Source organism: Leguminivora glycinivorella, chromosome 26, assembly GCF_023078275.1.
Source record: "Leguminivora glycinivorella isolate SPB_JAAS2020 chromosome 26, LegGlyc_1.1, whole genome shotgun sequence".
Taxonomy (NCBI): domain Eukaryota; kingdom Metazoa; phylum Arthropoda; class Insecta; order Lepidoptera; family Tortricidae; genus Leguminivora; species Leguminivora glycinivorella.
The window spans coordinates 1,313,609-1,341,203 of record NC_062996.1 but is presented as its reverse complement, the minus strand read 5'-3'; the positions used below and the strand labels follow the sequence as shown (position 1 = coordinate 1,341,203).

Genomic DNA, 27,595 nt, shown 5'->3' with positions numbered 1-27,595 from the left:
AGTAAAAGTCCCCGTGTCATTTACACAGCAGACAATCCTATTGCCTTTGTCTTTTGTCTTAAGGTAGTACTAATAGTTTTAACACCTGAAGAAGAAGAGTAGATATCGTTTTCTTTGATCTTACTTACTGAATTACTGACAAATTGTTGTTCAGGCACAAACTAAATTGTGAACATAATGTACTAAAAGAACTTAAAAAAAAACAACGTGAGTTTGGATGAGAATAAACTCCTTGGTAATGCTCGGAAATTAAAAAAAAATCAATAATAATGCGAATTGGGTAAAAATATTTTTTAATAATGGTAACATTAAAATGACGGCCATGGTAGTTCGGTCACGCGAAAAAAATGTGAATTTGTGATTAAATTTTTCATTGTTTTAACTAAGCTATTTAGTTTAAAATTGTGATAATTTAGCGAACGGACTGTGGAAGATGTGTCCTATAGGTTATGTGAGCGTGATGGAGTGAGTTTTGGGGGGAAATCAAGAGTTGTTCGCGACGCACGTACAGTGTTGTTAAAAAAGTGTGTTTTTTTGTATCAAATGTCCGTCATAGGTACGTTTTTTTACCTTCATAAGATATCGATTAACTCTCTGAGCGGTACAACGGCGTTCAGTGCTCTCCGTGAGCTTACTCTGAGCTTTTGAAGCCTTTGTTTACATAATTCGGCAACATATTTCTTGTGTATGTAAACAAATGAGCTGTATTATGTTATTGGTGATGTGGCTGGGGCTTTTTAATCGCGATTTTTGTTGTAATCAGCTCATTGCCGAGGACAAATGAGCCTTTTATCGTTACACACGGTGCGTTGCGTGTTTATACTGCATTTTTAGTACTTTATGTTATTCTAGTATTTATTTCTTAAGCAATAAAGCATGATATTGTTTGTGAAACCGTTCGTTAGGTATTTACTTGTATTATGAATTCTTTGTTGATAATTGATTTGTATGGCAATCATGCCAAACATTGAACATATCAACAAGTAGAACATAGCAACTGTTTTATAAAATATTGTTTATATTCTAACCTAAGAGGAACTTAAATAATATTTCTCATGCTGAAAGGCATTTAGACTGTAGTTCTCTGGCTAAATTTAGGTTGCATTGGATTTGTCCTTACCACAGAACTTAATTTAGATAGAAGAAACAAATTCATATATTTGTATAGGGGCCGAGCGTGTCAAATTTTGTACTGAAGTTGATTCTTGCCTGTAATTTTAAATATGTCTCAGGCTCTTGATTGTTCATAATTTTTGTGTTGTTGCAATTGAATATCACGTAACGAGGCATTTTTTATGTTTTGGTTGACTTCAACTTACAAAAATTGACACCCGAAAGCTGCAAGCTGCGAGTAAAGACGGACAACTCAGTGGATTTCACTGAGTTCATTTGACACGCTAAGTAGATACGTTTGCTTGATCTATGGTATATATGACATCTGTGGTCCTTACCCAGATTGACTGAGTCCCACTGTAAGCTCGACTTGTGCTGTGGGTACTTGATATTAGACAATGATATATTATATTTAATAATATATACATAATGTATGTAATAACAGGGGCGGCTCACTCCGCGTTTCTTCCGTACATTTCGAGTTAGCGGCCCATAAAGTTTGACAACCTTCACGCTGCGCAATAGAACTCAATGTCACATGCAGTCCGTTGACAGATTGTTGAGAGTGAGCCTTCTGTACTTGTACTTTTATATATTCTGTGGTAATAAATACTCACTTAGAAAACATCCGTGAATCAAGAAGAATTATCAGATCTGTGCTCATCACAAGTGATTACACAAATACATACCCTTACCAGGTTTCAAACCCAGGACTGTATCAGGCAGGATTGCTACCCACTAAGTCAGACTGGTCTTCACAAATAATACTTCATTAATAGTTGTTGATATTCTAATAAATATATTGTCACTACTTTAAAAAAAACTTGTATCTTCATCTGTCAATGAAAAGAAAATTGTAGTAAGTATGTATGGAATGCATATAGTAAGGCGGCGGAATTGAAAAAAGTCGTCTAGTTTTGAAGTTGATGTGACTGGAGAGTATACTACTGACAAGTGGTATCGTTGTGATCGGTAGACTTTACTGAGTACGAAATAATGACTTGTCGCATCCTCAGACTGTGGGGGGGTTAACTATGACGTCACAAAGATCGCGGTCCCGGGTTTAAATTTTTTGCCAATTTGTCTAGAACCCCTTATCCAATTTTGAAAAATGAGGTGTCGATTGAAAGCGTATAACATGCTGATTAAGATTTCTTATATGTGAAAAGTATAGTTTTGTTAGTTATTTTTTAATTAACAATAATGCAAAAAATACTTTTTTTTTACTCTCTTTTTTGATTTTTGTGACTCAAAAAGGCAATGAAAACGGCCACTTAGCTAAAAAATATGTTATATAAATCATTTAACTACATTATTAAGCTATCTGTTGCTTTTTAAATTTCTACGATCGGATAATAAATAAGCAAACTACAACCACATACCTGTAGGCGGGGAGTACCGCTTGACACGCGTTCCCATACATTCGGCGTCTATCAAATTACACCTCGCGCAAAATTCGTTTCAAGCAGATATACCTCTAATCTTATTCATCGTAACCTACCAATATTGGTATCATTTGAAAGGACAATTAAAGTACTTTAAGAAACAATGTCAATCATTTTCTTAAAATCAATAATCGCCAGTCTGCGGTGGTTACAAAGGAAAAAAAGTGGGTATGCAATTTGACTGGTTTCCTAGGTTTGATACCCTAGACGAGTTTAAAAGGGGAGGTAAAGATGACATACGGGTTGTTCTCTGGCCTTAAAGCTATACAGAGGGTCAGGGGAGAAAAAAACTAGGGTTTAAGTTTAGTTTTAAGTTATTTTTTCTTTTATTTGTTGATTTTATTGTGTTTAATTTTTTTGTAATTTTATCAAGGATACACGTTGGTTTCTTTTGCTGAAAATTCCCTTTTTTATGAGAAATGTTATAAATTTCATGGCATTTTCCGATAGAGACTAAAATTAACTTTCAAATAAGGCCACATAGTCATACTGATACATAGTCATACCCTTAATATTATATAAGTAAAAGTATGACTATGTGGCCTACTGAGACATAGCCATACCCTTAATATTATATAAGTAAAAGTATGACTATTTGGCCTTATTTGAAAGTTAATTTTAGTCTCTATCGGAAAATGCCATAAAATTCATAACATTTCTCATAAAAAAGGGAACTTTTAGCAAAAGAAACCAACGTGTATCCTTGATAAAATTACAAAAAAATTAAACACAATAAAATCAACAAATAAAGGAAAAAATAACTTAAAACTAAACTTAAACCCTAGTTTTTTTCTCCCCTGACCCTCTGTGTAGCTTTTAGGCCAGAGAAAAACCCATATATCACCTTTACCTCCCCTTTTAAACTCGTCTAGGGTATCAAACCTAGGAAACCAATCAAATTGCATACCCACTTTTTTCCTTTGTAACCACCGCAGACTGGCGATTATTGATTTTAAGAAAATGATTGACATTGTTTCTTAAAGTACTTTAATTGTCCTTTCAAATGATACCAATATTGGTAGGTTACGATGAATAAGATTAGAGGTATATCTGCTTGAAACGAATTTTGCGCGAGGTGTAATTTGATAGACGCCGAATGTATGGGAACGCGTGTCAAGCGGTACTCCCCGCCTACAGGTATGTGGTTGTAGTTTGCTTATTTATTATCCGATCGTAGAAATTTAAAAAGCAACAGATAGTTTAATAATGTAGTTAAATGATTTATATAACATATTTTTTAGCTAAGTGGCCGTTTTCATTGCCTTTTTGAGTCACAAAAATCAAAAAAGAGAGTAAAAAAAAAAGTATTTTTTGCATTATTGTTAATTAAAAAATAACTAACAAAACTATACTTTTCACATATAAGAAATCTTAATCAGCATATTATACGCTTTCAATTGACACCTCATTTTTCAAAATTGGATAAGGGGTTCTAGACAAATTGGCAAAAAAATGAAACCCGGGACCGCGATCTTTGTGACGTCATAGTTAACCCCCCCACAGTCTGAGAATGCGACAAGTCATTATTTCGTACTCAGTAAAGTCTACCGATCAGAACGATACCACTTGTCAGCAGTATACTCTCCAGTCACATCAACTTTTTCCGAGACCCTCTCGCCGCTCTACTAATATAGACCAGAGACTTACTGCGTTTTAACTTTGAGGAACAGCGTGAGATACGAGATTTTTTAAAAGTAGTGACAATATACCTATAACCTATGCCAATACATTGCCTATGTCTACTGGTAGTAGTTCACCTTCACTACCTTATTAAAACTGGTTACATGAATATTTTTTGCAACCTGAAATGTGTTGCCTATTTATTGTTTATCATTTCCTAGTAACAACTTGAATTTGTGTGTGTTGTTTTAGATTATATGTATGATTGTATGCTGTCTAGTTTCTGATGGCTTCTAATATGACTTGTTGTAAATTTTTATTTGGAGGAAATGAACATCAATATTATACACCATGTTTTTTTTGTTTTCCGTTAAATTCGACACGCAGTTAAGTTCATCATCAGGACCCACAGGGTGGTTATCGCTTTTTGTTAAATTCTAAAAAAAAATTTTATTTACACGGTAGTGCTTATCTTTTGTTCGTTTTTATAGCCGATAGCTCATATCTTACTAGCTCGCGGTGGGACCAGTGCCATAAGGACAATTTTATCAGAATTTCAGATAGAAACAAATTTATTGCATTCAACATATTAAAGACCTAAACTAATTCTTAACATTTATTAAATTACAGTTGAAAAACGTTTAAAAGTTTAAGGCAATAATGACTAAAACAAATCAATTCATAAAAAATTATTTTAATTCCAGATATACACCAAAATGGATCAAAACATGGCCGAATTGGATCCGCTCAGCACATATGACTACCCCCCTACGGTTACCAGCATCTACACTACCCATACTCTTACGAGATAAAGTTAGAGCAGCCACTAGCCCACTATGCTAACCTAGCCGCTAACATTCAGAACCAAACGCAGCCAGTCATCGATATACCTCCTGTAGCTCAAGAAACTATAAAAGATACTAGTATAACTAATACAAGTAACGCAGAAACTGTACAAGAAGCTACAAATGTCCAAACACAAGAAAAGGAAGAAAAACCAGTCTTTGATTTAAATAAAGTTAAAAAAGAAGGTGGTAAGAAAAGTAACTACTGGTCACAAAAGATTACAGATGAAAATTTCCCGTTCTACGCCTGCGCGCTATGTAATGTTAGCTATAAACTACTAAGGGACTTGGATTCGCACTTAGTTGACCATAAAGAGAGATTAACTAGCTATGATTTGCGGATGAAGAATAAACAAAAGAAGAAACAGTTGAAAAAAGAACAAAAGAAGTTGAAAAAGTTGAAAAAAGAGGTGAAAACGGAGGAGATAGAGATAAAACCTGAAGATGGTTATATTGGGAATGAAAAAGCGACTGATTTTGTTGAAAATACAGTAGCTCCGGATAATGTTACCCAAAGTAAAAATGATAATATAAATGTAAATGTAAATAATGAAATTGTAAGTAAAGTAGATAATGTAAATAATGTAAAAAGCGCAGAAACGGAAAAGGAAGTGGAGTACAATAAGGATTTGGAGAAGATCTACAAATGTTCCGCTTGTAATAAGCAGTTCTCGTTGAGTTATTACTTGAAGTTGCATGTTAGATCTCACACGGGTAAGTTTTTTAATTTTTTATTAATATCGAACTGATCGTTGATTTTTTTTTATACTACGTCGGTGGCAAATAAGCGTACGGCCCGCCTGATGGAAAGCGGTCACCGTAACCTATGGACGCCTGCAACTCAAAGAGTGTCACATGCGCGTTGCCACCCCATTAGAAACTTGTACATGCCCTTTTACTGTGTTAAATACACAGTAAAAAGGAGTGCACAAGTTCCAAGGAGGGTTCGGGTTGCCGACGACTCCAAGGACAATAGACGGAATAAGTCAGTTCCGTAAGTCCTCCCGTCATCAGCCCACCGCACCCTCGTTGAGCTCTGGCAGACTTACTCACCGGCAGGAACACATCACTATGACTACTATGAGTAGGGTCTAGTGCTATTTGGCAGCGGTCTTCTGTAAGGCGGAGGTACTACCCCAGTTGGGCTCTGATCTAGATTCGAGCGAGATGATATCGATTATCGATTCAGTAAGGTCACACTTGCACCGATAGCATGGTCGCGCGATAAACGATAAAACATCAGGCCGTCCCTATCACACTTACAAATAGTGCAAAAGGGACGGCCTGATGTTTTATCATTATCATTTATTGCGCGACCATGCTTGTCTGTCTGATGAAGAGTGAACATAGAGTTTAAGATGGAGATCACCGATCCAATAATAGCCTATTCACTCCTGCTTTTTATATTAGTTTTAAAGATATTTAAACAACACATATCAGGCTTGCAAGAATGGTCGCCTCAGTACATTCTTTTCACAGTTTCTGTAAGTGTGAAAGGGATGCACCAACGCGACAATAGTTATTTGTTATACAAGGGGGCAAAGTTGTATTTTAACGCCGAGTGTGGAATTGAAAAACGAGCAAGTGAAAGGATTCTATAGTTGAACCACGAGCGAAGCGAGTGGTTCGAGAATAGAATCCTGAACTTGCGAGTTTTTTAATACACGAGAAGTAAAATACATTTGCACCCGAGTGTAACACAAAACTTTTCCCCTCACTATAGCGAGGAAACTACAACGCAAAAAATGCATTTATCACTGCTTCCAGTAGTTCCACAGGTGGTAAATCATCTTTATTACTAGATTCACCTACTTTTATCAATTTTAAAGCAGTTAATTTGACTTTATTCAAGGTCAAATTACTTTACCCACTAGTGGATAAAATGCGTTTTTACCCGCTGGTATTAAAGGACAAAACGCGTGTTTCCGAGCTAGTGAGGGGAAAACTATTATATTACGTTACCAGATTTAACTAACTAACGATACTAGTTTTTCCCCGTCGCAAAAACGACGGGGTGTTATAAGTTTGACGTGTCTGTGTGTCTGTCTGTCTGTCTGTTTGTCTATCTGTCTGTCTGTGGCATAGTAGCTCCCGAACGGTTGAACCGATTTAGATTTAGTTTGAAAGCTGAGTTAGTCGGGAGTGTTCTTAGCCATGTTTCATGATAATCGGTCCACTATGTCGGAGTCGGGGGTTTTTTCAAAATTTTAATTTTGTGATTACGTTCCCTGGGGAACAAATCAAATTATTTTATTCAATATTTTTGATTCGTTCTCCTTTTAAGTAGTCACACTAATTGAATTATAAACCCAAAATAGATACCAAACACCAAATAAAAAGCGATCAAGTCCATTAGTAGTTAACCACACGACTACAGAAGATGTACTACAGTAAAAAGAAAATCTTAACATTTTTTTTGTAATTTCAGACGAAAAGCCATACACCTGCGCAGAATGCGGGCAGTCGTTCATAACGGCGAGCAAACTGGGCCGTCACAACAAGCGGATACACCTGGCCATCAAGTACCAATGCCGGATATGCTACAAGATATTCACCAGGTGAAACTGAGCATTTCTTTTTTTTTTTGCAATTTTTTTTTGTTTTGATTTTTTTAGGGAGTTTTAGGTCAATTGTACTCAGAATCACGAGTACTTTCAATGTCACTGGGAGACAAAAAGTGTCCCAGAATTTCCATACATTTTTGTTACTTTCCTCTTTTGTTACCTCGTATAACATGTACGGAAAATGGTAACAAAATAAGAAAAAATCGTATGGGACAATTTTTTAAACTATTAGGATTGAAAAAGCTAGTGGTTCTGAGTAGAAATAGCATATTTTTTTCAAATTATACCTTTAAACGAGCCATTATTGTATATATACCGACGATCTCGGAAACCGCTCTAACGATTTCGCTGAAATTTGTTATGTGGGGGTTTTCGGGGGTGAAAAATCGATCTAGCTTATCCTTAGGTCCCGGAAAATGCGAATTTTCGAGTTTTCATGTGTTTTTCTTTCGCGTTAGTAAACGCAAAATATGGTCGCTAATTTCGCATCGGCGTCGCGTAGCTCCGTCGTAAGAAGGGTCGGTCTAATATTCGCAGGCACATCGCAGGTGTCAGGGTTTCGAATCCCGGCCAGAGATAAAGTTTTTTTTTTTGTATTTATAAGAGTTTATTTTTTATCTAAAGACGTGATATGTAATAAAAATAAAAATTTTGAAAAACCCCCGACCGCGACCTAGTGGAGCGATTTACATGAAATATGGCTAAGAACACTCCCGACTAACTCAGCTTTCAGATTAAAAAATCTAAATCGGTTCATCCGTTCGGGAGCTACGATGCCATAGACAGACACACACAGACAGACAGACAGACAGACACGTCAAACTTATAACACCCCGTCGTTTTTGCGTCGGGGGTTGAAAAAGTTACTGAACTGATTAGTCAAAAAGTGTTTTGTCCCTTTCTGTCATGTTGACTTATGTATTTGTGACAAAACACTTGGGGGCAGACTTTATCTGTTTATACGAAGTTATATACATCTTTGCTATAGTAAACGACACACACACACAGACAGACAGACAGACACGTCAAACTTATAACACCCCGTCGTTTTGCGTCGGGGGTTAAAAATAGACATTAGCGAAGCTCGGTCGCCCAGGTACTATATGTAATATTAGCGTTTGCCCGCGGCTTCGTTCGCGTTGAATTCGAAAATTGCGGAATGCCCCATACAAACTTCTACCCCCCAGTTTAGGGAAGTGGGGGGTTAGAAAGAGAGTTTTACAATACAATACAATATAATACAAATACTCTTTATTGCACACCTTGATAAAATACAACAATACAAACAAGGAAGCAACACGAACAAAGGTAAACAACACAACAGGCGGTCTTATCGCTAAAGAGCGATTTCTTCCAGACAACCTTAAGGTAGCGGAAATTGAGTTTTGTACATCGCCTGAGTACAGTCGAGTGTAAAAATATGGGTGTACACATCTTACTCAAAAATATGTCCCATAGCACCTAAGTCCGATGTAATAAGAGCGTAGTACCATATTTTGAGTCGATTTTTTCGATACTTATTTTTGCACTTGACTGTACCAACAACACAAGCCTTCTTGAGCTTACCGTAGGGCTCAGTCAATCTGTGTAGGCATGTTGTGTAGTATTTATGTAATTTATTTACATTATTATATATATAATATATAATATTTTAATTTCAGGTTCGAGTACCTTACGCGCCATTTTGATAAGAAACACGCTGAAGACAAGTTGGAAGGCGAGCCTTATGGTTAGTTATATTTATTATCTTATCATAAACAACACCACCTACCCGATATCCGTTTTTAATAAATAAATCATAAATAAATATCGGGGACACCATAGCACCATACACAGATCAACTTAGCCCCAAACTAAGCAAAGCTTGTACTATGGGTGTAAAGCGACGATATACATACTTAAATAGATAAATACATATTTACATACATAGAAAACATCCATGACTCAGGAACAAATATCTGTGCTCATCACACAAATAAATGCCCTTACCGGGATTCGAACCCAGGACCGCGGCTCAGCAGGCAGGGTCACTACCGACTGAGCCAGACTGGTCGTCGTTAAAAAAACGAATATCGGGTAGTTTGGTGTTGTTTACATCTCCAATGACGTTTCGCTGAACCGTCAGTCTTCCGCGACCACGGCTAGTGCAACCTCGCCGAAACGTTGGATAGAACCTAACCACAAAATTAAAATTTTGAAAAAACCCCCGACCGCGACATAGTGGACCGATTTTTATGAAACATGGCTAAGAACACTCCCGACTAACTCAGCTTTCAAACAAGAAAAAACTAAATCGATATCGGCTCATCCGTCGTTCCATCCGGGAGCTACGATGCCACAGACAGACAGACAAACAGACAGACAGACACGGTCCACTATGTCGCGGTCGGGGGTTTTTTCAAAATTTTAATTTTTTGAATAATTTAATTTATTTTTTTCTTAATGATTTTGCGGTACGTTTTATATGTCTACAACAGCGGTTCTCAAACTTATTCTCCCATGGAACCCTTTTAGAAATCAAAATATCTGACGGAACCTTTAAATTCTATAAATACAAAAAAAAAATGTTTATTGCAAACTTTATTTTAATAAATAATCATAATAGTAAAATCTAATCATTACATTTTAAAGTGAGGTATTACATGAAAAGGTTTTTTTATTTCTTAACAATTGGTGAATATTTTGTTTTATGGAAGAGAGGTGAAGTTGCATATCAGGTAACCAAAATTCACACGGAGCCCCCAGAGAGGCTTTGCGGAGCCCTAGGGATCCGCGGAGCACACTTTGAGTATGGCTGGTCTACAATATTCCTACCTACTCGAACTTATCTATCATATTACAATTTCTACCAACAAAAATACACACAAATATAATATTTTATTTCACCCCACAGACTATAACGCCATCTTGCCCTACCTAAAAGAACTAGAAGAGCAACTTCGAGAGAAGGCCGAAGCAGAGAACAAACCCAAAACAGAAGAACTATGGAGCGACTGGCCCGAGATGGACCAGACACTGATGCAGGATAGAAATGACACGGATGAGAAGAAAGACTTCGCTATGAACCATCTCGATATTGTCATGGACGAGGTTAAGGTGAGGCAGTTTAGTAGCTTGAGGCAGGAAATACCATATAATATTATATTTTAGGGTATTTATACTATTTTAAAAAATTTAAGTAGAAAAATGTGGAGTTTTTTTTTTAATACTACGTAGGTGGCAAACAAGCATACGGTCCGCCTGATGGAAAGCGGTCACCTTCACCTATGTACGCCTGCAAGTCTAGGAGTGTCACGTGCGCGTTGCCAACCCATTAGAAACTTGTACACTCCTTTTTGCTGTGTTAAGTACACAGCAAAAATGAGTGTACAAGTTCCAAGAATAGTTTGGGTTGCCGACGACTCAAAGGACAATAGACGGAACAAATTAGTTCCGTAGGTCCTTCCGTCACCAGCACACCGCACCCTTGTTGAGCTCTGGTAGCCTTACTCACCGGCAGGAACACAACACTATGAGTAGGGTCTAGTGCTATTTGGCTGTGGTCTTCTATAAGGCGGAGGTACTTCCCCAGTTGGGCTCTGCTCTAGATTCGAGCGAGCTGATATCCGCTGTGCTGTGCCCTACCACACAGAGCGGATTATCATTCGCTATGCCCTACCTCATATAATTTAGGTAAGATGTTTTTTTGCTCTAATAAACCAAAAACAGAAGAACTATGGAGCGACTGGCCGGAGATGGACCAGACACTGATGCAGGATAGAAATGAGGCGGATGAGAAGAAAGACTTTGCTATGAACCATCTCGATATTGTCATGGACGAGGTTAAGGTGAGGCAGTTTAGTAGCTTGAGGCAGGAAATACCACTAAATATTGTATTTTGGGGTATTTATGGGCATTTTCAGAATTTTTGACAAAAATTAACTCACTGTCAGTTTTGTGACGATAATTAAGCATGAAATTTCAATAAAAATATTGTCTTTGTGTTAATTACATAAACTTTAAGCTCAGCCTGTGTGGTGACGGGTTAAGAATTTCACCACCCCCTTTCTTCCCGTGGGTGTCGTAGAAGGTGACTATGGGATATGGGTTAAATTGTGGCGTAGGCGAGAGGCTGGCAACCTGTCACTGCAATGTCACAGTTTCGTTTTCTTTCAACCCCTTATTTGCCAAGAGTGGCACTGAAGCTTTAGTAGTTTCATGTGTTCTGCCTACCCCTTTATGGGATACAGGCGTGATTGTATGTATGTATGTTTAAGCTATAATTTATATTCAGAATGTGAAAAAAGTAAATTTTTAGACATTTACACTTAATTGTCGTCATAGCTGGGCATTAACTCGTTAATCCGTTAATCGTTAATTAACGAAGTTAACATTTCGATTAACGGATTAACTTTTAAGTTAACTTTAAAAAATGTTAACGGATTCGTTAACTTCCGTTAAATTTCATCGAGTCCGTTAATCGTTAATCCAGCACCCCAAGCGGCTTGCTGCGCCGCGAAAACCACGTTCTTACTGCTGCTGTAAAAGCCCATAGTACGGCAAAACCTAGGTTTTATCGGTAAAAGCAGATCCGTCGGTTATAAACAGTCTAAAGACCAATTGGCGACTTTGGATCACTTACCTAGGGATCATCCACATATTACGTCACACCAAATTTCAGGTTTTTGGACCCCCTCCCCCCCCCTATGTATACCTTTTTGTATACCTTTAACAGGGATTGTCACATTTAGGTCGATAAAAGAACGCGGACGAGTTGGCACTTTGGTCGAAATAGGAACGTAGACAAAAATGGTATATTGACGATATCAGATATTGGACGAGTTGGCACTATGGTCAAAATAGGAATTTAGACAAAATGGGGTATTGACGATATAAGAAAGTGGACGAGTTAGGAGGGTTACGAATTAGGAATTGTAGGGTGACGACATAACACTGCGGACGATTTATATATGGAGATGGCGAAGTGGGGCTGGGGCCGAAGCGTTCCTGAGCCAATAGTTCTCTGATGTTTGCTATTGTAGTTTTACTTACTAGATAGTGCTAAAATATGTATTGTTTCCGCTGAATTGTAAAACATGCTGAGTACACTTGTTTTGGATCTCGTGCTAGTTTTAAGCCACTTAGCATAAGTTTTAATTGTTATCAAGATTTTGTACGAAATCTGTTTGGTGTACCTAATAAAGTAAAATAAAATAAAAATAAAATTTAGTATGACCCCTACCCCCCCCCCCCCCCCCCTTACACTGTGACGTAATATATGGATGACGCCCTATTCGAGATCTCCTAAATCTTATTAGGCATGCTAGATCGATCACTAACCTGGGAATAGAGTGCAATCATCAGGCATGACAGACAAATCGCGCAACCGACGCATCGAGTTAGAGTCCGGCGCGGGCCTTAAGATTACTCTACCAAGTTATCGTGGCCCACAGCATCGAGTTGTCATCTCAATCCGAAGAACCGACGCACCACGATCGCGTCCGCATGAATGACCCAATAATTACCAATCCGAAGTAAAACCTAGGATTTAGCCAACCAACGGCGGTAAAAGCCCGAAGAGACCGTATTTAATTGTTACATTTCGGTTTTTTGCCGATTGGCGTCACAGGTTTTAATAGTTTTTGGTGGATACTTAGTAAATAGAAATACATAATACCTACAGTGGAGTCCTATTTTTATGACGTGTTAACGGATTATCGATTAACTTTAACTTCCGTTAAATCTACCGAAATGTATCGCTTTAACGATTAACGAAGTTAACTTTTTAAGTAACGGATTAACGATTATCGAAGTTAACTATTTGATTAACGGTGCCCAGCTATGATTGTCGTCACAAAACTGACAGCGAGCTAATTTTTGTTAACAACCACGGTAATAGGCTACTTGATCGTTTTTTAAAGTCTGATTAAGTACTGTCCAATTAACCGAAATAAAATATTACCATATTTATTATGACTTAAAAACAGCAAAAAATATATTTAAAGTATACTTTTACGTAATCAAGCGAAAACAATGTAGGCATGTTAATCTATAGGTTATCTGTCATCAGGTCATTCTATTCGAAAACAACATTTTCTGACTTTTTAAGTATGAAGGCATAAAGTTCAATATGTCAGTGATTGTTTTGACATGCAGTAAGGTTCGAATTCGATGACGTCACTACATCGCTGACAGCGTTTTCGGTGGCCTAAATAAATAAAAAATTACACACTTTTTTAATCGAAAATACGTATTCGAAATACACTTTTTACACCCAAAATCTATTTTTTTTGTGTCAAATACTACAATATACAAACGGCTCAAACATGCAACCATAGACTCTGGTTGCATGTTTGAGCCGTTTGGGGTGGAGACGCTTGGACCTTGGGGACCCGGAGCACACTATATCTTTAAGGAGCTGGCGAAGCGCCTCGTAGATGCTACGGGTGACCAGAGGGCTGCTCGTTACTTGCGCAGCGGATAGGCATCGCGATCCAGCGCGGAAATGCTACCAGCCTTCTGGGCACCCTACCATCCGGCGCCGAGCTTGCTCCTGTCTTTTATTTGTAAATATTTTTATGTACATATATTTATCCTGTTTAAGTTTAGTAGTTTAAGTTCTTTTTATGTTTTTATTCAACATTATTTGTAATAAATATTTTCATTAAAAAAATATATATATACAATCATTTACTGTGCCAAATTCGATATGGGTCTAGGAGCCTATTGAGGGGACCCTAATTCTGAAAACTTCCTAATACAATAATATTTATGTTAGTGTTATTGGTTTAGTTAAGCGCTGGTGGCCTAGCGGTAAGAGCGTGCGACTTTCGATCCGGAGGTCGCGGGTTCGAACCCCGGATCGTACCAATGAGTTTTTCGGAACGTATGTGCGAAATGTCATTTGATATTTGCCAGTCGCTTTTCGGTGAAGGAAAACATCGTGAGGAAACCGGACTAATCCCAATAAGGCCTAGTTACCCTCCGGGTTGGAAGGTCAGATGGCAGTCGCTTTCGTAAAACTAGTTCCTACGCCAAATCTTGGGATTAGTTGTCAAAGCGGACCCCAGGCTCCCATGAGTGTTACAAATGCCGGGATAACGCAAGGAGGATGATGATGATATTGGTTAAGTTTAAACAAAGAGGATCGATCGAGTATTATAGAAAATGACTGTCAAAGTAAAATGTGTAATCACAGTGCATAGACTGCCATCTCTCGACTCAAGCTTAAAAATTTTGAACCTCAGTTTTGACAATTTGGCCCATATTCATATCTAATCTCCATACTTGATATGTTTTAAAATGTCAAATATTAATATTAGCGCCATCTAGCCGAGCGTACCCCAAAGGTGTATCGCCATCTCACCGTACCTTTTTCTGTATGGTTTTGGGGTACGTTTTTTTCTTACACTTTATCGGTCTTAAGTGTTTTTGACTAAGGTCTATTCTATTCTAATCTTCTATTGCAGGTGCCGGTAGAAACGATGGAGACAGGGACGGAGATAGAGATAAAGCTGGAGAAAGAACAGGACAACGATATGGGGGTCGACAACGACGATTTGCCCGACAACGACCACCACGACGGTGTTAAGGACGAAAGGTTAGTCGTATCACAAAATATATATTATAATAGTACAAGTACAAAGGCTCACTCCTTTGATGTTCACAAAACGCCGCCATTCTAAATTCTTACCTACATTAACAAACAGACCGCACGCGTGCAGACGACATTGAATCCTATTGAGCCGCGCGAAGGTCGGCGCCACTGAATGGGCCGCGAACTCGCAGTCGCCGGCATGTACTTGTAGCGCGGCGAAAGGATCGCGGAGTGAGCCGCCCCTGCTCTAAGGCCGATAGTCCACTATGAGGCCACTATCATACGTTTATAGAAATACTAGCTTAAAGCCAGCGGCTTTGCTCGCTTTAGAATGAGACAAAAAGTAGCCTATGTCACTCACCGTCCCTTCAACTATCTTCACTTAAAAAATCACGTCAATTCGTCGCTCCGTTTTGCCGTGAAAGACGGACAAACAAACAGACACACACTTTCCCATTTATAATATTAGTATGGACAAAGAGGATCGAGTATTATAGAGAATGACTGTCAAAGTAAAATATGTAATCACAGTGCATAGACTGCTATCTCTCGACACAAGCTTAAAACTTTTGAACCTCAGTTTTGACAATTTGGCCCATATTCTTAGCTTGATATGTTTTGAAATGACAAATATTAATATTAGCGTCATCTAGCCGAGCGTACCCCAAAGGTGTATCGCCATCTAGCTCACCGTGCCTTTTTCTGTATGGTTTTGGGGTACGTTTTTTTCTTAGACTTTATCGGTCTTTACGAAGTTATATAGGTCTTTGGTAAGGATGATCATAGGTCTGTATGCTATCCTTTTTCTCCAACGTGAAGAAAGAGGACGGCATGTTGCCTATGATAAACATATGATAGTGGACAAGGCCCAATATATATAAATGATTAACTTCCAGTTTCTCCGACGAGGACTACTTCCCGTCCAACACGTGGGCGGAGCCGCCCCGCATGGAGGGCGCGCCTCCCTCGCCGCCCGCGCGCGGCCGCCGCGCCCAGGGGGCCGGCCCCCTCACCTGCAGCATCTGCGACAAGAAGATCAGCACGCACTCCTACATGCGCATACATCTCCGCACTCACACGGGAGAGAAACCGTACAAGTGCTATATCTGTAGTAGAGGGTTCATAACGTCCAGTAAAATGCATAGGCACGTGCTGACACACTCTGAGTCGTTTGACAGTGAGTATTGACAGTTTATTATATTATATACATACATATAAAAAAAAATTACTTATTTCGGACCAATTAAAATTCATAGAACTTGTTAGTATAGACTTAATATCTAGGTTGTTAGTTACTTAATATCCTAAGAGTAGAATCACGCCTGTATCTCATAAAGGGGTAAACAGAGCCCATGAACTACTCAAATTTCAGTGTCACTCTTGGCAGAAAGGGGTTCAAAGAAATCCAATTGTGACATTGCAGTGACAGGTTGCCAGCCTCTCCTACGCCACAATTTAACCCATATCCCACAGTCGATTTCCCCACGGGAAGTAAGGGGGTGGTGAAATTCTTAACCCGTCACCACACGGGATGTCTAAAAAGGAGTTATAAATGATTTTTCAGAAGATGGTGTGAAAATAGAAGCAGACGTCAAACAAGAGGGGGAGGAAGCGATAAAAGAGGAAGAAGGCGATACGGGCACGAAGTAAGTCCCTTTGATATATTGTCTAATAGTTTTTTCCCGCGGCTTCGCTCGTTCTAAATACAGTACGGACCTTGTATTTTGTATGGACACGTCATCATCCTCCTTGCATTATCCCGGCATTTGGCACGGCTCATGGGAGCCTGGGGTCCGCTTTGACAACTAATCCCAAGATTTGGCGTAGACACTAGTTTTTACGAAAGCGACTGCCATCTGACCTTCCAACCCGAAGGGTAACTAGACCTTATTGGAATTAGTCCGGTTTCCTCACGATGTTTTCCTTCACCGAAAAGCGACTGGCAATTATCAAACCACACACGACACGTTGTATGGACACGTATAGAGTAAAGTTAATGTAAAACATTACATACATGATTCGCAACTAGTGTCGTGCTTTTTTACTATCTATTTATCACTCGTTTCGATTTACTTACTTTACGCACTTCGCAAAATACATTACGATACACGTGCGGAAAAAAACACCATCTGTACTGAAAAGTTCGAAAAGTTTACTCAGTACAGATGGTGGTTTTTTACGCACTAGTGCGAGAAGTGATTCATTTTTTGCCAGGTTGAAACTTTGGAGGGCTATCTGTACTGAAAAGCGTCCTACGATAGACGTGCGACAAGGGAATTCGTAACTCGTGTATATAAAATACTCCCTTCGGTCGTGTTTTAATTTATCGCCACTCGTTTCGAACTTCCTTTTTTTCGCACTTGTATCGTAATGTACTATTACATCACTTCTTTATTTTATTTTTATTATTCCTCTTTATTCATTTTAATTCTTAGGCTAGGTTTTATAATATGATTATAAAAGTAAAATATAAAACCACATACAAAACAATACAAAATATATAAACACATTATAAAAAACCTAACCTAGGGTGCCGCCAGCAGCGGGGCAGGGCCCAAGCTGCCGGTGGTTAGGGCTGCAGAGAGAGGAACCGTCGGACTATCCGCGCCGTGTCCAAGATCACCGCCTTCTGCATCTGGCCCTTGATCCAGCCACCTAGCGAGAGTCTCTTAAGATGTTGGTCGAGACTCTTCGCTATGAGACCGTTATATTAGTACATCCACATTATATATATTGTAAATTACATAACAAACATTCAAACAGGAATAATATAACATAACATTCTATCATATAATGCAGCGAGCTCCAACTAATACTATTACCTAACCTAGAATTACACAAGAACTAAATCTAAATCTTCTTTCCCGCATTCCAGAAAAAAAAAAACCAAAACGAAAAAGAAAAAAGGGGAGAAGAAAAAACGCGACTACCAAAAGCGTCCGCACGCGTGCGAATTCTGTCAGAAGCGGTTCCTACACCTCGAAATGCTGCAAGTGCACAAGAAAAGTCACGAAGGGGAGAGTGCCACTTTGAAGTGCTATTACTGTTTAATCGATATAGAGGATGAGAACGGGCTGAAGGAGCATGAGGCGACGCATACGGGGCCTAAACCGTTTCTGTGCACGCTCTGCGGAAAGGGGTATAAGAGGAGAGAAACCATGGTGAGTCAAACACTGTTATTACTTCTCTAAATGTTGCATGGAACGAGTCACAAAGGAGAGAATTTTTTTTTGTGCAACGGTCCGCCTGATGGAAACGATGAACGCTTGTAACCTATGGACGCCTGCAACTCAAGGGGTGTCACATGCGCGTTGCCGACCCATTAGAAACTTGTTAAGTTACTATTGCTTAATTAATATAGTTACAAGCCTGGCCAGAAATATATGGCTATTATCTAGAGGGCGTTGTTATTGTAATGTATGCGCGATGACAGTTCAGTATAGTATGAAGAAAATAGCTCTAATGTAATTCCGTGGCGCGTAGTCATATTTTTGGTCAGGCTTCAACTCTTCCTACGTCGACGAAGCGCCGTGTATTTTCACTATTTTCTACGCAATTTTTATTCTGGAAGATTAAAGTTGACCAGATTCGTCGCTAGATGTCGCTGTAACTAGTTTAAACTGAGTAACGATATTTCAACACATTAATGTTACCTCGACAATAGCCGATTTGTACAATTTGAGTTTCGAATCGAATTACCTACTCTTGAAGATTTTTGTCGTCAGCGTCCTACGAGTATTTGTAATGACGCTGTGATTTTCATAGCGCTGTGTAGAGTTGTGCCTGCTCGTTCACTGAAAAGATCGCTCCCAACTAGTACGATCTCCGAAGTGTACTAGTTCGTTCTTTTAGGACATTTAGTACAGTACAATAACGCTCGCTCGTACTGGCCGAGCGCTGATCGGCCGTTTTCGCGCGCTCGGTCCGAGTCAGTCGGATCTAATTCGGTTGTGGTCGGATCACACGGATCGCTTTGCTGTCATTGTCACTTCTCGGCTCTTCGCTCCCAGTCTGTTGCGCGTGTGTGAGTGTACTAAATGTACTAAAGAGCAGAATCATTTGGGAGTAGTTCGGTCTAGTACAGTGCAAGGAATCGTGTCTTTTGTACTAATAGTACATGTACTACACAAGCCTAGTGGACGATATAATATAGAGATGGGCCGAATATGGACTTTGCCGAATACGAATATTCGGCCGAACATTCGGTTCAGCTCTTACCGAACCGAACATTCGGCCGAATATTCGGTTACGCCATATTTTTAAAGCGAATATTAAGATTTAAGAGGATACGGTAGCGAAAATGCTAGAATGGAAAGGAGCCCCCCTTTCAACTTGGGAATTTTAGTTAAATATACAAGTGTTATTAACTAGATTTATCGAAAAAAAGTTGTCCATTAAGAACAACTCAGTCAAAAGATATTTCAAAAAAATCTTTAAAATCGAGGTTCCGCTCTCGACTTTTTCCTCCTTCAAAACTTAATCAATCGGAACGAAATTTGAGAATCTGAATAACAATGAAATAATATATGTCGGACCGTTTAGCTTTTTTGGTTAATTGTTACCAATCTTGAGTATCACACCTTTTTTTGCGCCACAATGAAAAAGGCCGTTTTTGGAAATTTTTGATTGGCTCTAGAGTCTTTAAAAAGCAGAATATCAAAAAAATCAAAACGGTCCGACACAGATAAAAATAATAACAATCTGCGTTGAAAAATCATTGCTCTAACTTCAAAAACCAGGGAGGAAATAGTCGAGAGCGTTTGTATGGAGAATTGACCCCTACCGTATCGTCTTAAAACTGAAATGATTGATAATTGTCATACATACTACAAGTATGTTCATATGATTTAGTGGATAACTAAAACTTAGTTAAAACAACTCTGAACTCTTCTCAACTCTTAAACTACGGTTTTTTTTTAACTTTTTTACAAAACAATTGTGTTTATATTTTGACGCATTTTTAGTAGTTCCTTTGAAAGCTACTAAAATAGGAGCTTATTATAAAACTGTATCCTTGCCACTTGTAGTGAGGACTTAAACAGTCCTATTAGTAGGTTTTGGCTGTCTTTGCATCGAGATGCGAACCGGAAGTAAGTTATTAAACATTAAGGTGTATATAATTGTAGAAATGTAAGTAACGGCTTTTAATTATTTTATTATATTGTATTTTAACTTAATTATTGTTTTTTGTATTTTTACACGTTCTATACACTGTATTGTCTTATTTTACTTCGATGTTTGTTTTTGACATTCATATGGGTTTTTTGCCTGAATTAAAATTGATTTATTATTTATTTTTATTTTATTTTATTATGCAATGGAATACTTAAGATCTTCATTAGGTATTTACTTTGTTTATTCGGTAAATATTCGGCAATGTAACCGAACTATTCGGCCGAATACGAACATTGAAAATCTTGCCGAATATGCCGAATACCGAATATTTACCGAATATTCGGCCCATCTCTAAATAATATATGATAATATATGATTATTGTCAGAAGGGCGCTGTTATTCTGATGTATGAAGAAAATAGTTGTAATGAAAATCCGCAACGTAGCGAGTAGTTATTATATATTTCTGGTTGGGCTTTAGCACACTAGTTGGATAATCTTGGTCGCATAGGTGCGTCTCTATCGCACTTAGGGTCATTCCAGGTGATTTCAACAAATCGAGTGTGCTGCATGATTTTTGATTTGAATACAAAAAAAATAGGATATACTTCATAGTGGCAGAAGTGCCGAACCACCGCCATTTTTTTTTATCTTTTAATTTCCAAGTTTTGTCCATTTGAAACTAACAGTGGGGTCAAATTCCTGCTTGTACAAAATCAGACTTCACTCTTTTTCTATGAAAGCTATCGAAATAATTATTACTATTTGTTTGAAATGACGATATTATAACGTATAACAAAATTTATCTGAATCTACTACAAACACCTGTGTGGTGACGGATTAAAAATTTCACCACCCCCTTTCTTCCCGTGGGTGTCGTAGAAGGCGACTGTGGGATATGGGTTAAATTGTGGCGTAGGCGAGAGGCTGGCAACCTGTCACTGCAATGTCACAGTTTCGTTTTCTTTTAACCCCTTATTTGCCAAGAGTGGCCCTGAAGCTTTAGTAGTTTCATGTGCTCTGCCTACCCCTTTATGGGATACAGGCGTGATTGTATGTATGTACTACAAACAAAATGGTGACTATCTGAAATGTACACCTATTTGGTAATTTTTTGCAATTTTAAATTGTTTTTTGTGCCAACCCTTGGCAAGGCCAGGCAAATAGGTGTACATTTCAGATGGTCCCCATTTTGTTTGTAGTACTTAGATTCAGATTTTTGGTTGCGTAACAAAGATTACTTTTTTCCCACACTCATTAATTAATTTATTATGTATGAAAATGATGAAATATTTTTTATCGAATATAACCAAAATACTTAGCGGTTCCTGATAATGAACCTACCGACACATCTCGGACACTGGCGATCAAATATATGAAAGAAGCGCGTTCCTAGCACACATTATAAGCTCGTGTAGGTGAACGCGTACCATGCTTGTATGAGTGAGATATGACAGGTAGACTGGTCGCGTTTTTGACAGGCGGTAACTGTGAGGTAACCGAGAGGGGGTGGGCTGTACTTTAGCGGGGAGCGGAAGTGGCCATACTGTACGATAGTACTCTTTATTATACTGTGCTACCAACGTGTCGAATTTAACGGAAAACAAAAAAAAAGACGATGTATAAATTTATTGACAAAATATATTTTCTTTTTCAGGTATATCATCGCAAAAATCACAAGAGCGAGAAGAAATTCATTTGCGACATCTGTTCGAAGACTTTCAACGCGCCGTGCAAACTGCAGAGGCACATCGTCAGCCACCGGGCGGACAAATTCGTGCTTCGATACGAGTGCCCTGTGTGTGCGCACATGTTTAACACTAAATACCACGTGCAGATGCATCTGTCTACGCATCAGAAAGAGGGGCTGTAAGTATGAACATGTCTGCTCGCTTCACTCGGTGTCGCAACTATTCTGTATAGATGCATCTGTCGACGCATCAGAAAGAGGGGCTGTAAGTATGAACATGTCTGCTCGCTTCACTCGGTGTCGCAACTAATTTGTACTTACATGAGGGCACTGTGTGTGTGAACATGTTTAATACTAAATACCACGTGCAGATGCATCTGTCGAAGGATCAGAAAGAGGGGCTGTAAGTATGAACATGTCTGCTCGCTTCACTCGGTGTCGCAACTAATTTTTACTTACATGACTGTGGTGTGTGTCTGTGAACATGTTTAATACTAAATATCACGTGCAGATGCATCTGTTGACGCATCAGAAAGAAGAATTGTAAGTATGAACATGTCTGCTCGCTTCACTCGGTGTCGCAACTAATTTGTACTTCCATGAGGGCACTGTGTGTGAACATGTTTAATACTAAATACCACGTGCAGATGCATCTGTCGACGCATCAGAAAGAGGGGATGTAAGTATGAACATGTCTGCTCGCTTCACTCGGTGTCGCAACTAACTTGTACTTACATGAGGGCACTGTGTGTGTGAACATGTTTAGTACTAAATACCACGTGCAGATGCATCTGTCTACGCATCAGAAGGAGGGGCTGTAAGTATGAACATGTCTGATCGCTTCACTCGGTGTCGCAACTAATTTGTGCTGCGGTACGAGTGCCCTGTCTGTGCACACATGCTTAATATTAAATATCACGTGCAGATGCATCTGTCGACGCATCAGAAGGAGGGGCTGTAAGTACACTAGATAATAGTCACAAGTCTGCTCGCTTCACTCGGTGTCGCAACTAATTTGTACTTACATGAGGGCACTGTGTGTGTGAACATGTTTAATACTAAATACCACGCGCAGATGCCTACTGTCGACTGTCTACGCATCAGGAAGAAGGATTGTAAGTATGAACGTGTCTGCTCGCTTCACTCGGTGTCGCACACAATTGTACTTCATTTAGGAGTCGCTTTGAATATAGATAGAGTTAAGTTAATGTCGTAATATCATCGAAGTTTTGTAGGAGGTAGGGCATAGCGAATGATATTCCGCTTTGTGTGGTAGGGCACAGCACAGCTGATATCATTTCGCTCGAATCTAGAGCAGAGCCCAACTGGGGAAGTACCTCCGCCTTACAGAAGACCGCAGCCAAATAGCACTAGACCCTACTCATAGTGTTGTGTTCCTGCCGGTGAGTAAGGCTGCCAGAGCTCAACGACGGTACGGTGTGCTGACGACAGGAGGACTTACGGAACTAATTTGTTCCGTCTATTGTCCTTTGAGTCGTCGGCAACCCAAACCCTCCTTAGAACTTGACGAACTTGTACACTCCTTTTTGCTGTGTATTTATACTTAACACAGCAAAAGGGAGTGTACAAGTTTCTAATGGGGTGGCAACGCGCATGTGACACGCTTTGAGTTGCAGGCGTCCATAGGTTACGGTGACCGCTTGCCATCAGGCGGACTGTATGCTTGTTTGCCACCGACGTAGTATTAAAAAAAAAGTTTCAAAAATCGTCTTGGTCGTCTATCTTTTTTTTTCTATCTTGGATATTATAGTTATTAAATATTATACTTTTTCGTTTCCAGGATTTTAGAAGAGAACCGAAACGATATACTTGCAATGGTGCTACAGAACGCGCGAAAAATACCCAAACAGGTACGTACAGTTATATTAGTTATTTTATCTATCCTCCTTGCGTTATCCCGGCATTTGCCACGGCTCACGGGGGCCTGGGGTCCGCTGTGACAACTAATCCCAAGATTTGGCGTAGGCACTAGTTTTACGAAAGCGACTGTCATCTGACCTTTCAACCCAAAGGGTAACTAGGCCTTTCCTTTACCGAAAAGTGACTAGCAAATATAAAATGACATTTCGCACATAAGTTCCGAAAAACCCATTGGTACGAGCCGGGGTTCGAACCCGCGACCTCTGGATTGAAAGTCGCACGCTCTTACCGCTAGGCCACCAGCGCTTCGTACTATTATGTGATTGGTGCATAATGAGAGGTATTTTTTTAAAATCAATATTATGTTATAAACTGAAATAGATACCATACACTAAAGAAAAATCGATCAAGCCCACTGAAAACAAATCAAAGAATATTTAATAGAATAATTTGATTTGTTCCCTACGTCAATATTATTAAAGTTTTTTTTACGCATTTCACAGGGAGACGCCCCAACGAATCTAGCAGACCTAATCCCAGCCGACGAGCGAAGCCGCGTGTGCAACATATGCGGGGAAATGTTCCAACATTTCTACTACCTAGAGGAACACCTAAAAAGCCACGGCTCAAGAATAGCCATCGAGGATGAGAACAAGCCAGAAGAACGCAAACACATCTGCCAAGTATGCAACAAAAGCTTTAAACTACATTACTATTTAAAACTACATAGTTTCACACACACGAAAGAGAAACCCTACATCTGCCAACAGTGCGGAAAAGGATTTATAACCAAAGGGAAACTAAAAAGACATCTAGAAACGCATTCAGGCCTTAAAAAATATCAATGTCATATTTGTTACAAGTTCTTCACGCGGCCAAGTTATCTGAGGATACACGTGCGGACGATACATGGGAATCAGGACTATAATTTTAGAGTAGGGGGTTTTAGGGAGGGGAAGGAATTCGGTATAGCCGCGCCGCTACTGCCTGTTATGACGCAGTATAGTGAATAGGCCTCTGGGTTACTTTTTAACTATTTGTTATTTGAAATCGCATGTATGTAAGGTGTACTCGGGTAATTCCGAACGTCGAAAACCGTCGGAAAATTCCGAAATTAAATGATAATCACCCATGATTCCATAGTAATAAGGGTCCCTTTTCGGAATTTGCCGACGGTTTTCGACGTTCGGAATTACCCGAGTACACCTTATAGTCCGTCAAGCAAATCTTGTCACTATATTAGCCAGATGGCACTAGACCCTACTCATAGTGTTGTGTTCCTCCCGGTGAGTAAGGCTGCCAGAGCTCAACGAGGGTGCGGTGTGCTGATGACGGGGGGACTTACGGAACTAACTTGTTCCGTCTATTGTCCTTTGAGTCGTCGGCAACCCGAACCCTCCTTAAAACTTGTACACTTCTTTTTGCTGTGTACTTAACACAGCAAAAGGGAATGTACAAGTTTCTAATGGGGTGGCAACGCGCGTGTCACATGCACATGTTTGAGTTGCAGGCGTCCATAGGTTACGGTGACCGTTTTACATCAGGCGGGCCGTATGCTTGTTTGCCACCGACGTAGTATTAAAAAAAAGTGTTATGGCGTCGATGATTCCGTCAACATCAAGGTTCTAAGGCAAGCGTTTCAAGAAGACAACTGGCCGCCGAGCCCTACAATTTTAAAATTATCAAGATTTGCTTGACCGTCTAAATGTGGTTGTAATTTTAAAACTAATTCTGCAATTGAATGTTTAGTGGGGACTTTTGTCTCTAGGGTTACTTTTAATAACTATGTTTTTTTTTTTAGTTTAAATTACAATAGATTGTGGAACATTTTTTGGTTGTAATACTAAGATTCCTAAACTAATTTAGTACACACAATGGGAAATCAATCTTGTTATAGTGTAACTCGCTGCCATTGGTTACGATTAGTTGTCCAAGGGAAAATAACTTTTAAAATAATCTAAGAACAAATTAAATTATTAAGTTCCAGCTCAGAACACTTGGAGGCCTTGTTCACTTTTTCTTTGTATATGACATTTATTTGATGTTGTTATATAATATTTTTGTATTACAATGTGGGCAAATCTCGACTGGGGGGCAAATGTAACTGGTCCATTTTTTTCATGTTTTACAATGTTTGCATTATTAAATAGAGTGTCCACCGGTTATATATGGTAGGCTTGTTCAGTAGATACATGTAGAACTCAACATCATAGTGTAATGATGGAAAAAGTGGATTAGTTACAATAGGCTAGTTTCCTACTAGTCAAATCAGCTTCTTTTTAAGAACTGTCAAAACGATTTGCTAATATGGAATTACTATGAAATACTGAGGAGTGACGTCACGGTCAATTCAATTACTTTATATCTTTCTCTTTGACTTATTAAATATAAATTATGTTTAAACATAACTACTGTCCATATTTTTCTTTTAATTATGTGGTGCTTTATTTCGTGCACTGCATAAAATATTTTATTTTAAGTATAGGAAACTAGCCTATTGCCCTCCAGTCGAGATTTGCCCCGCAGTACCTTACATTAATTTACAAAATGTGTGTAGTTATGAACTGTAAAGGTATTTTACTGAGCACGTGAGTAAAAATGTGTTACCTACAACATTTGTAGAACGATTGTCTCTTGGACAACTTGACATAATAACAACGCAACACAAAATTGTTTACCCAAAAATAATAATAGTCACCAAAATAATCGACACCATACAATCGTAAGTAGTTGGATTCTCGTCTAAAATAGTTATTTGTTATACAGTCAAGTGTAAAAATATGGGTGCAAAGTTGTATTTTCTCGGTAACGCGATACGTGACTGTACAAGGGGGCAATTGAAAAACGCCGAATGTGGAATTGAAAAACGAGCAAGTGAAAGGATTCTAGTATAGTTGAACCACGAGCGAAGCGAGTTGTTCGAGAATAGAATCCTGAACTTAGAAAGTTTTTAAATACACGAGAAGTAAAATACATTTGCACCCGAGTGTAACACAAAACTTTTCCCCTAACTATAGCGAGGAAACTACAACGCAAAAAATGCGTTTATCACTGTTTCCAGTAGTTCCACAGGTGGTAAATCATCTTTATTACTAGATTCACCTACTTTCATAAATTTTAAAGCAGTTAATTTGACTTTATTCAAGGTCAAATTACTTTACCCACTAGTGGATAAAATGTGTTTTTACCCGCTGGCATTAAAGGATAAAACACGTGTTTCCGAGCTAGTGAGGGAAAAATTGTTATATTTTACGTAAATGTTCATCCAGGCTTTCTTGTATTTCAAGCATTATACAGCATTCATTTCGATTGTATGGTAGCGGTTTTTCGCCAGCGGGTCTGTGTAGATTATGTTAACATGTATACCATGTACCATTAAGTGAGAGTCATATACCTCCGAACGACGGGTAGCGCTGAAGGTATCATTTACCTAATATTTAAGCATATTTTCGTTAGTAACGTCTAGGATCTCGGTAGCTCAGTTGTCTTGAGCACACACAAAGGAATTCAATTTCATTAAATGTCAATTGTAAAATAGTATATGGATCAAAAAAAAATCTTGCCTAAGGTACTTTATTTTTTCATACCTAGATGTAAATATTTTTAGGAATTATTGTTTTTACATTGTATATAAAGAGAGAAGAATTGCCAGACATGAGCAGTTTCATGTGATCTGCCTACCCCATTTGGCAATATAAATATACATATCTAGAGAATGATAAAGTAATCTGATTTATGATATTTTTT

At 38.7% G+C, this 27,595-nt stretch overlaps 2 protein-coding genes across 2 annotated transcripts; both read left to right on the top strand.

The window, feature by feature from the left end:
- Positions 1 to 327: 327 nt before the first annotated feature.
- Positions 328 to 16,813, top strand: LOC125240072 (zinc finger protein 436-like). The gene is made up of 8 exons (XM_048147918.1): positions 328 to 556; positions 4,883 to 5,737; positions 7,452 to 7,581; positions 9,249 to 9,316; positions 10,481 to 10,683; positions 15,036 to 15,166; positions 16,060 to 16,340; positions 16,728 to 16,813. Exons 2-8 carry the CDS (start codon positions 5,365 to 5,367, stop codon positions 16,811 to 16,813), a joined length of 1,272 nt encoding a protein of 423 aa, XP_048003875.1. The 5' UTR covers positions 328 to 556; positions 4,883 to 5,364.
- A 1,231-nt stretch (positions 16,814 to 18,044) lies between these two features.
- LOC125239927 (zinc finger protein 558-like) lies at positions 18,045 to 24,986 on the top strand. The gene is made up of 4 exons (XM_048147701.1): positions 18,045 to 18,324; positions 21,935 to 22,146; positions 23,769 to 23,838; positions 24,352 to 24,986. The coding sequence occupies exons 1-4, from the start codon at positions 18,148 to 18,150 to the stop codon at positions 24,859 to 24,861; spliced, it is 969 nt and encodes a 322-aa protein (XP_048003658.1). The 5' UTR covers positions 18,045 to 18,147; the 3' UTR covers positions 24,862 to 24,986.
- Positions 24,987 to 27,595: the final 2,609 nt, after the last annotated feature.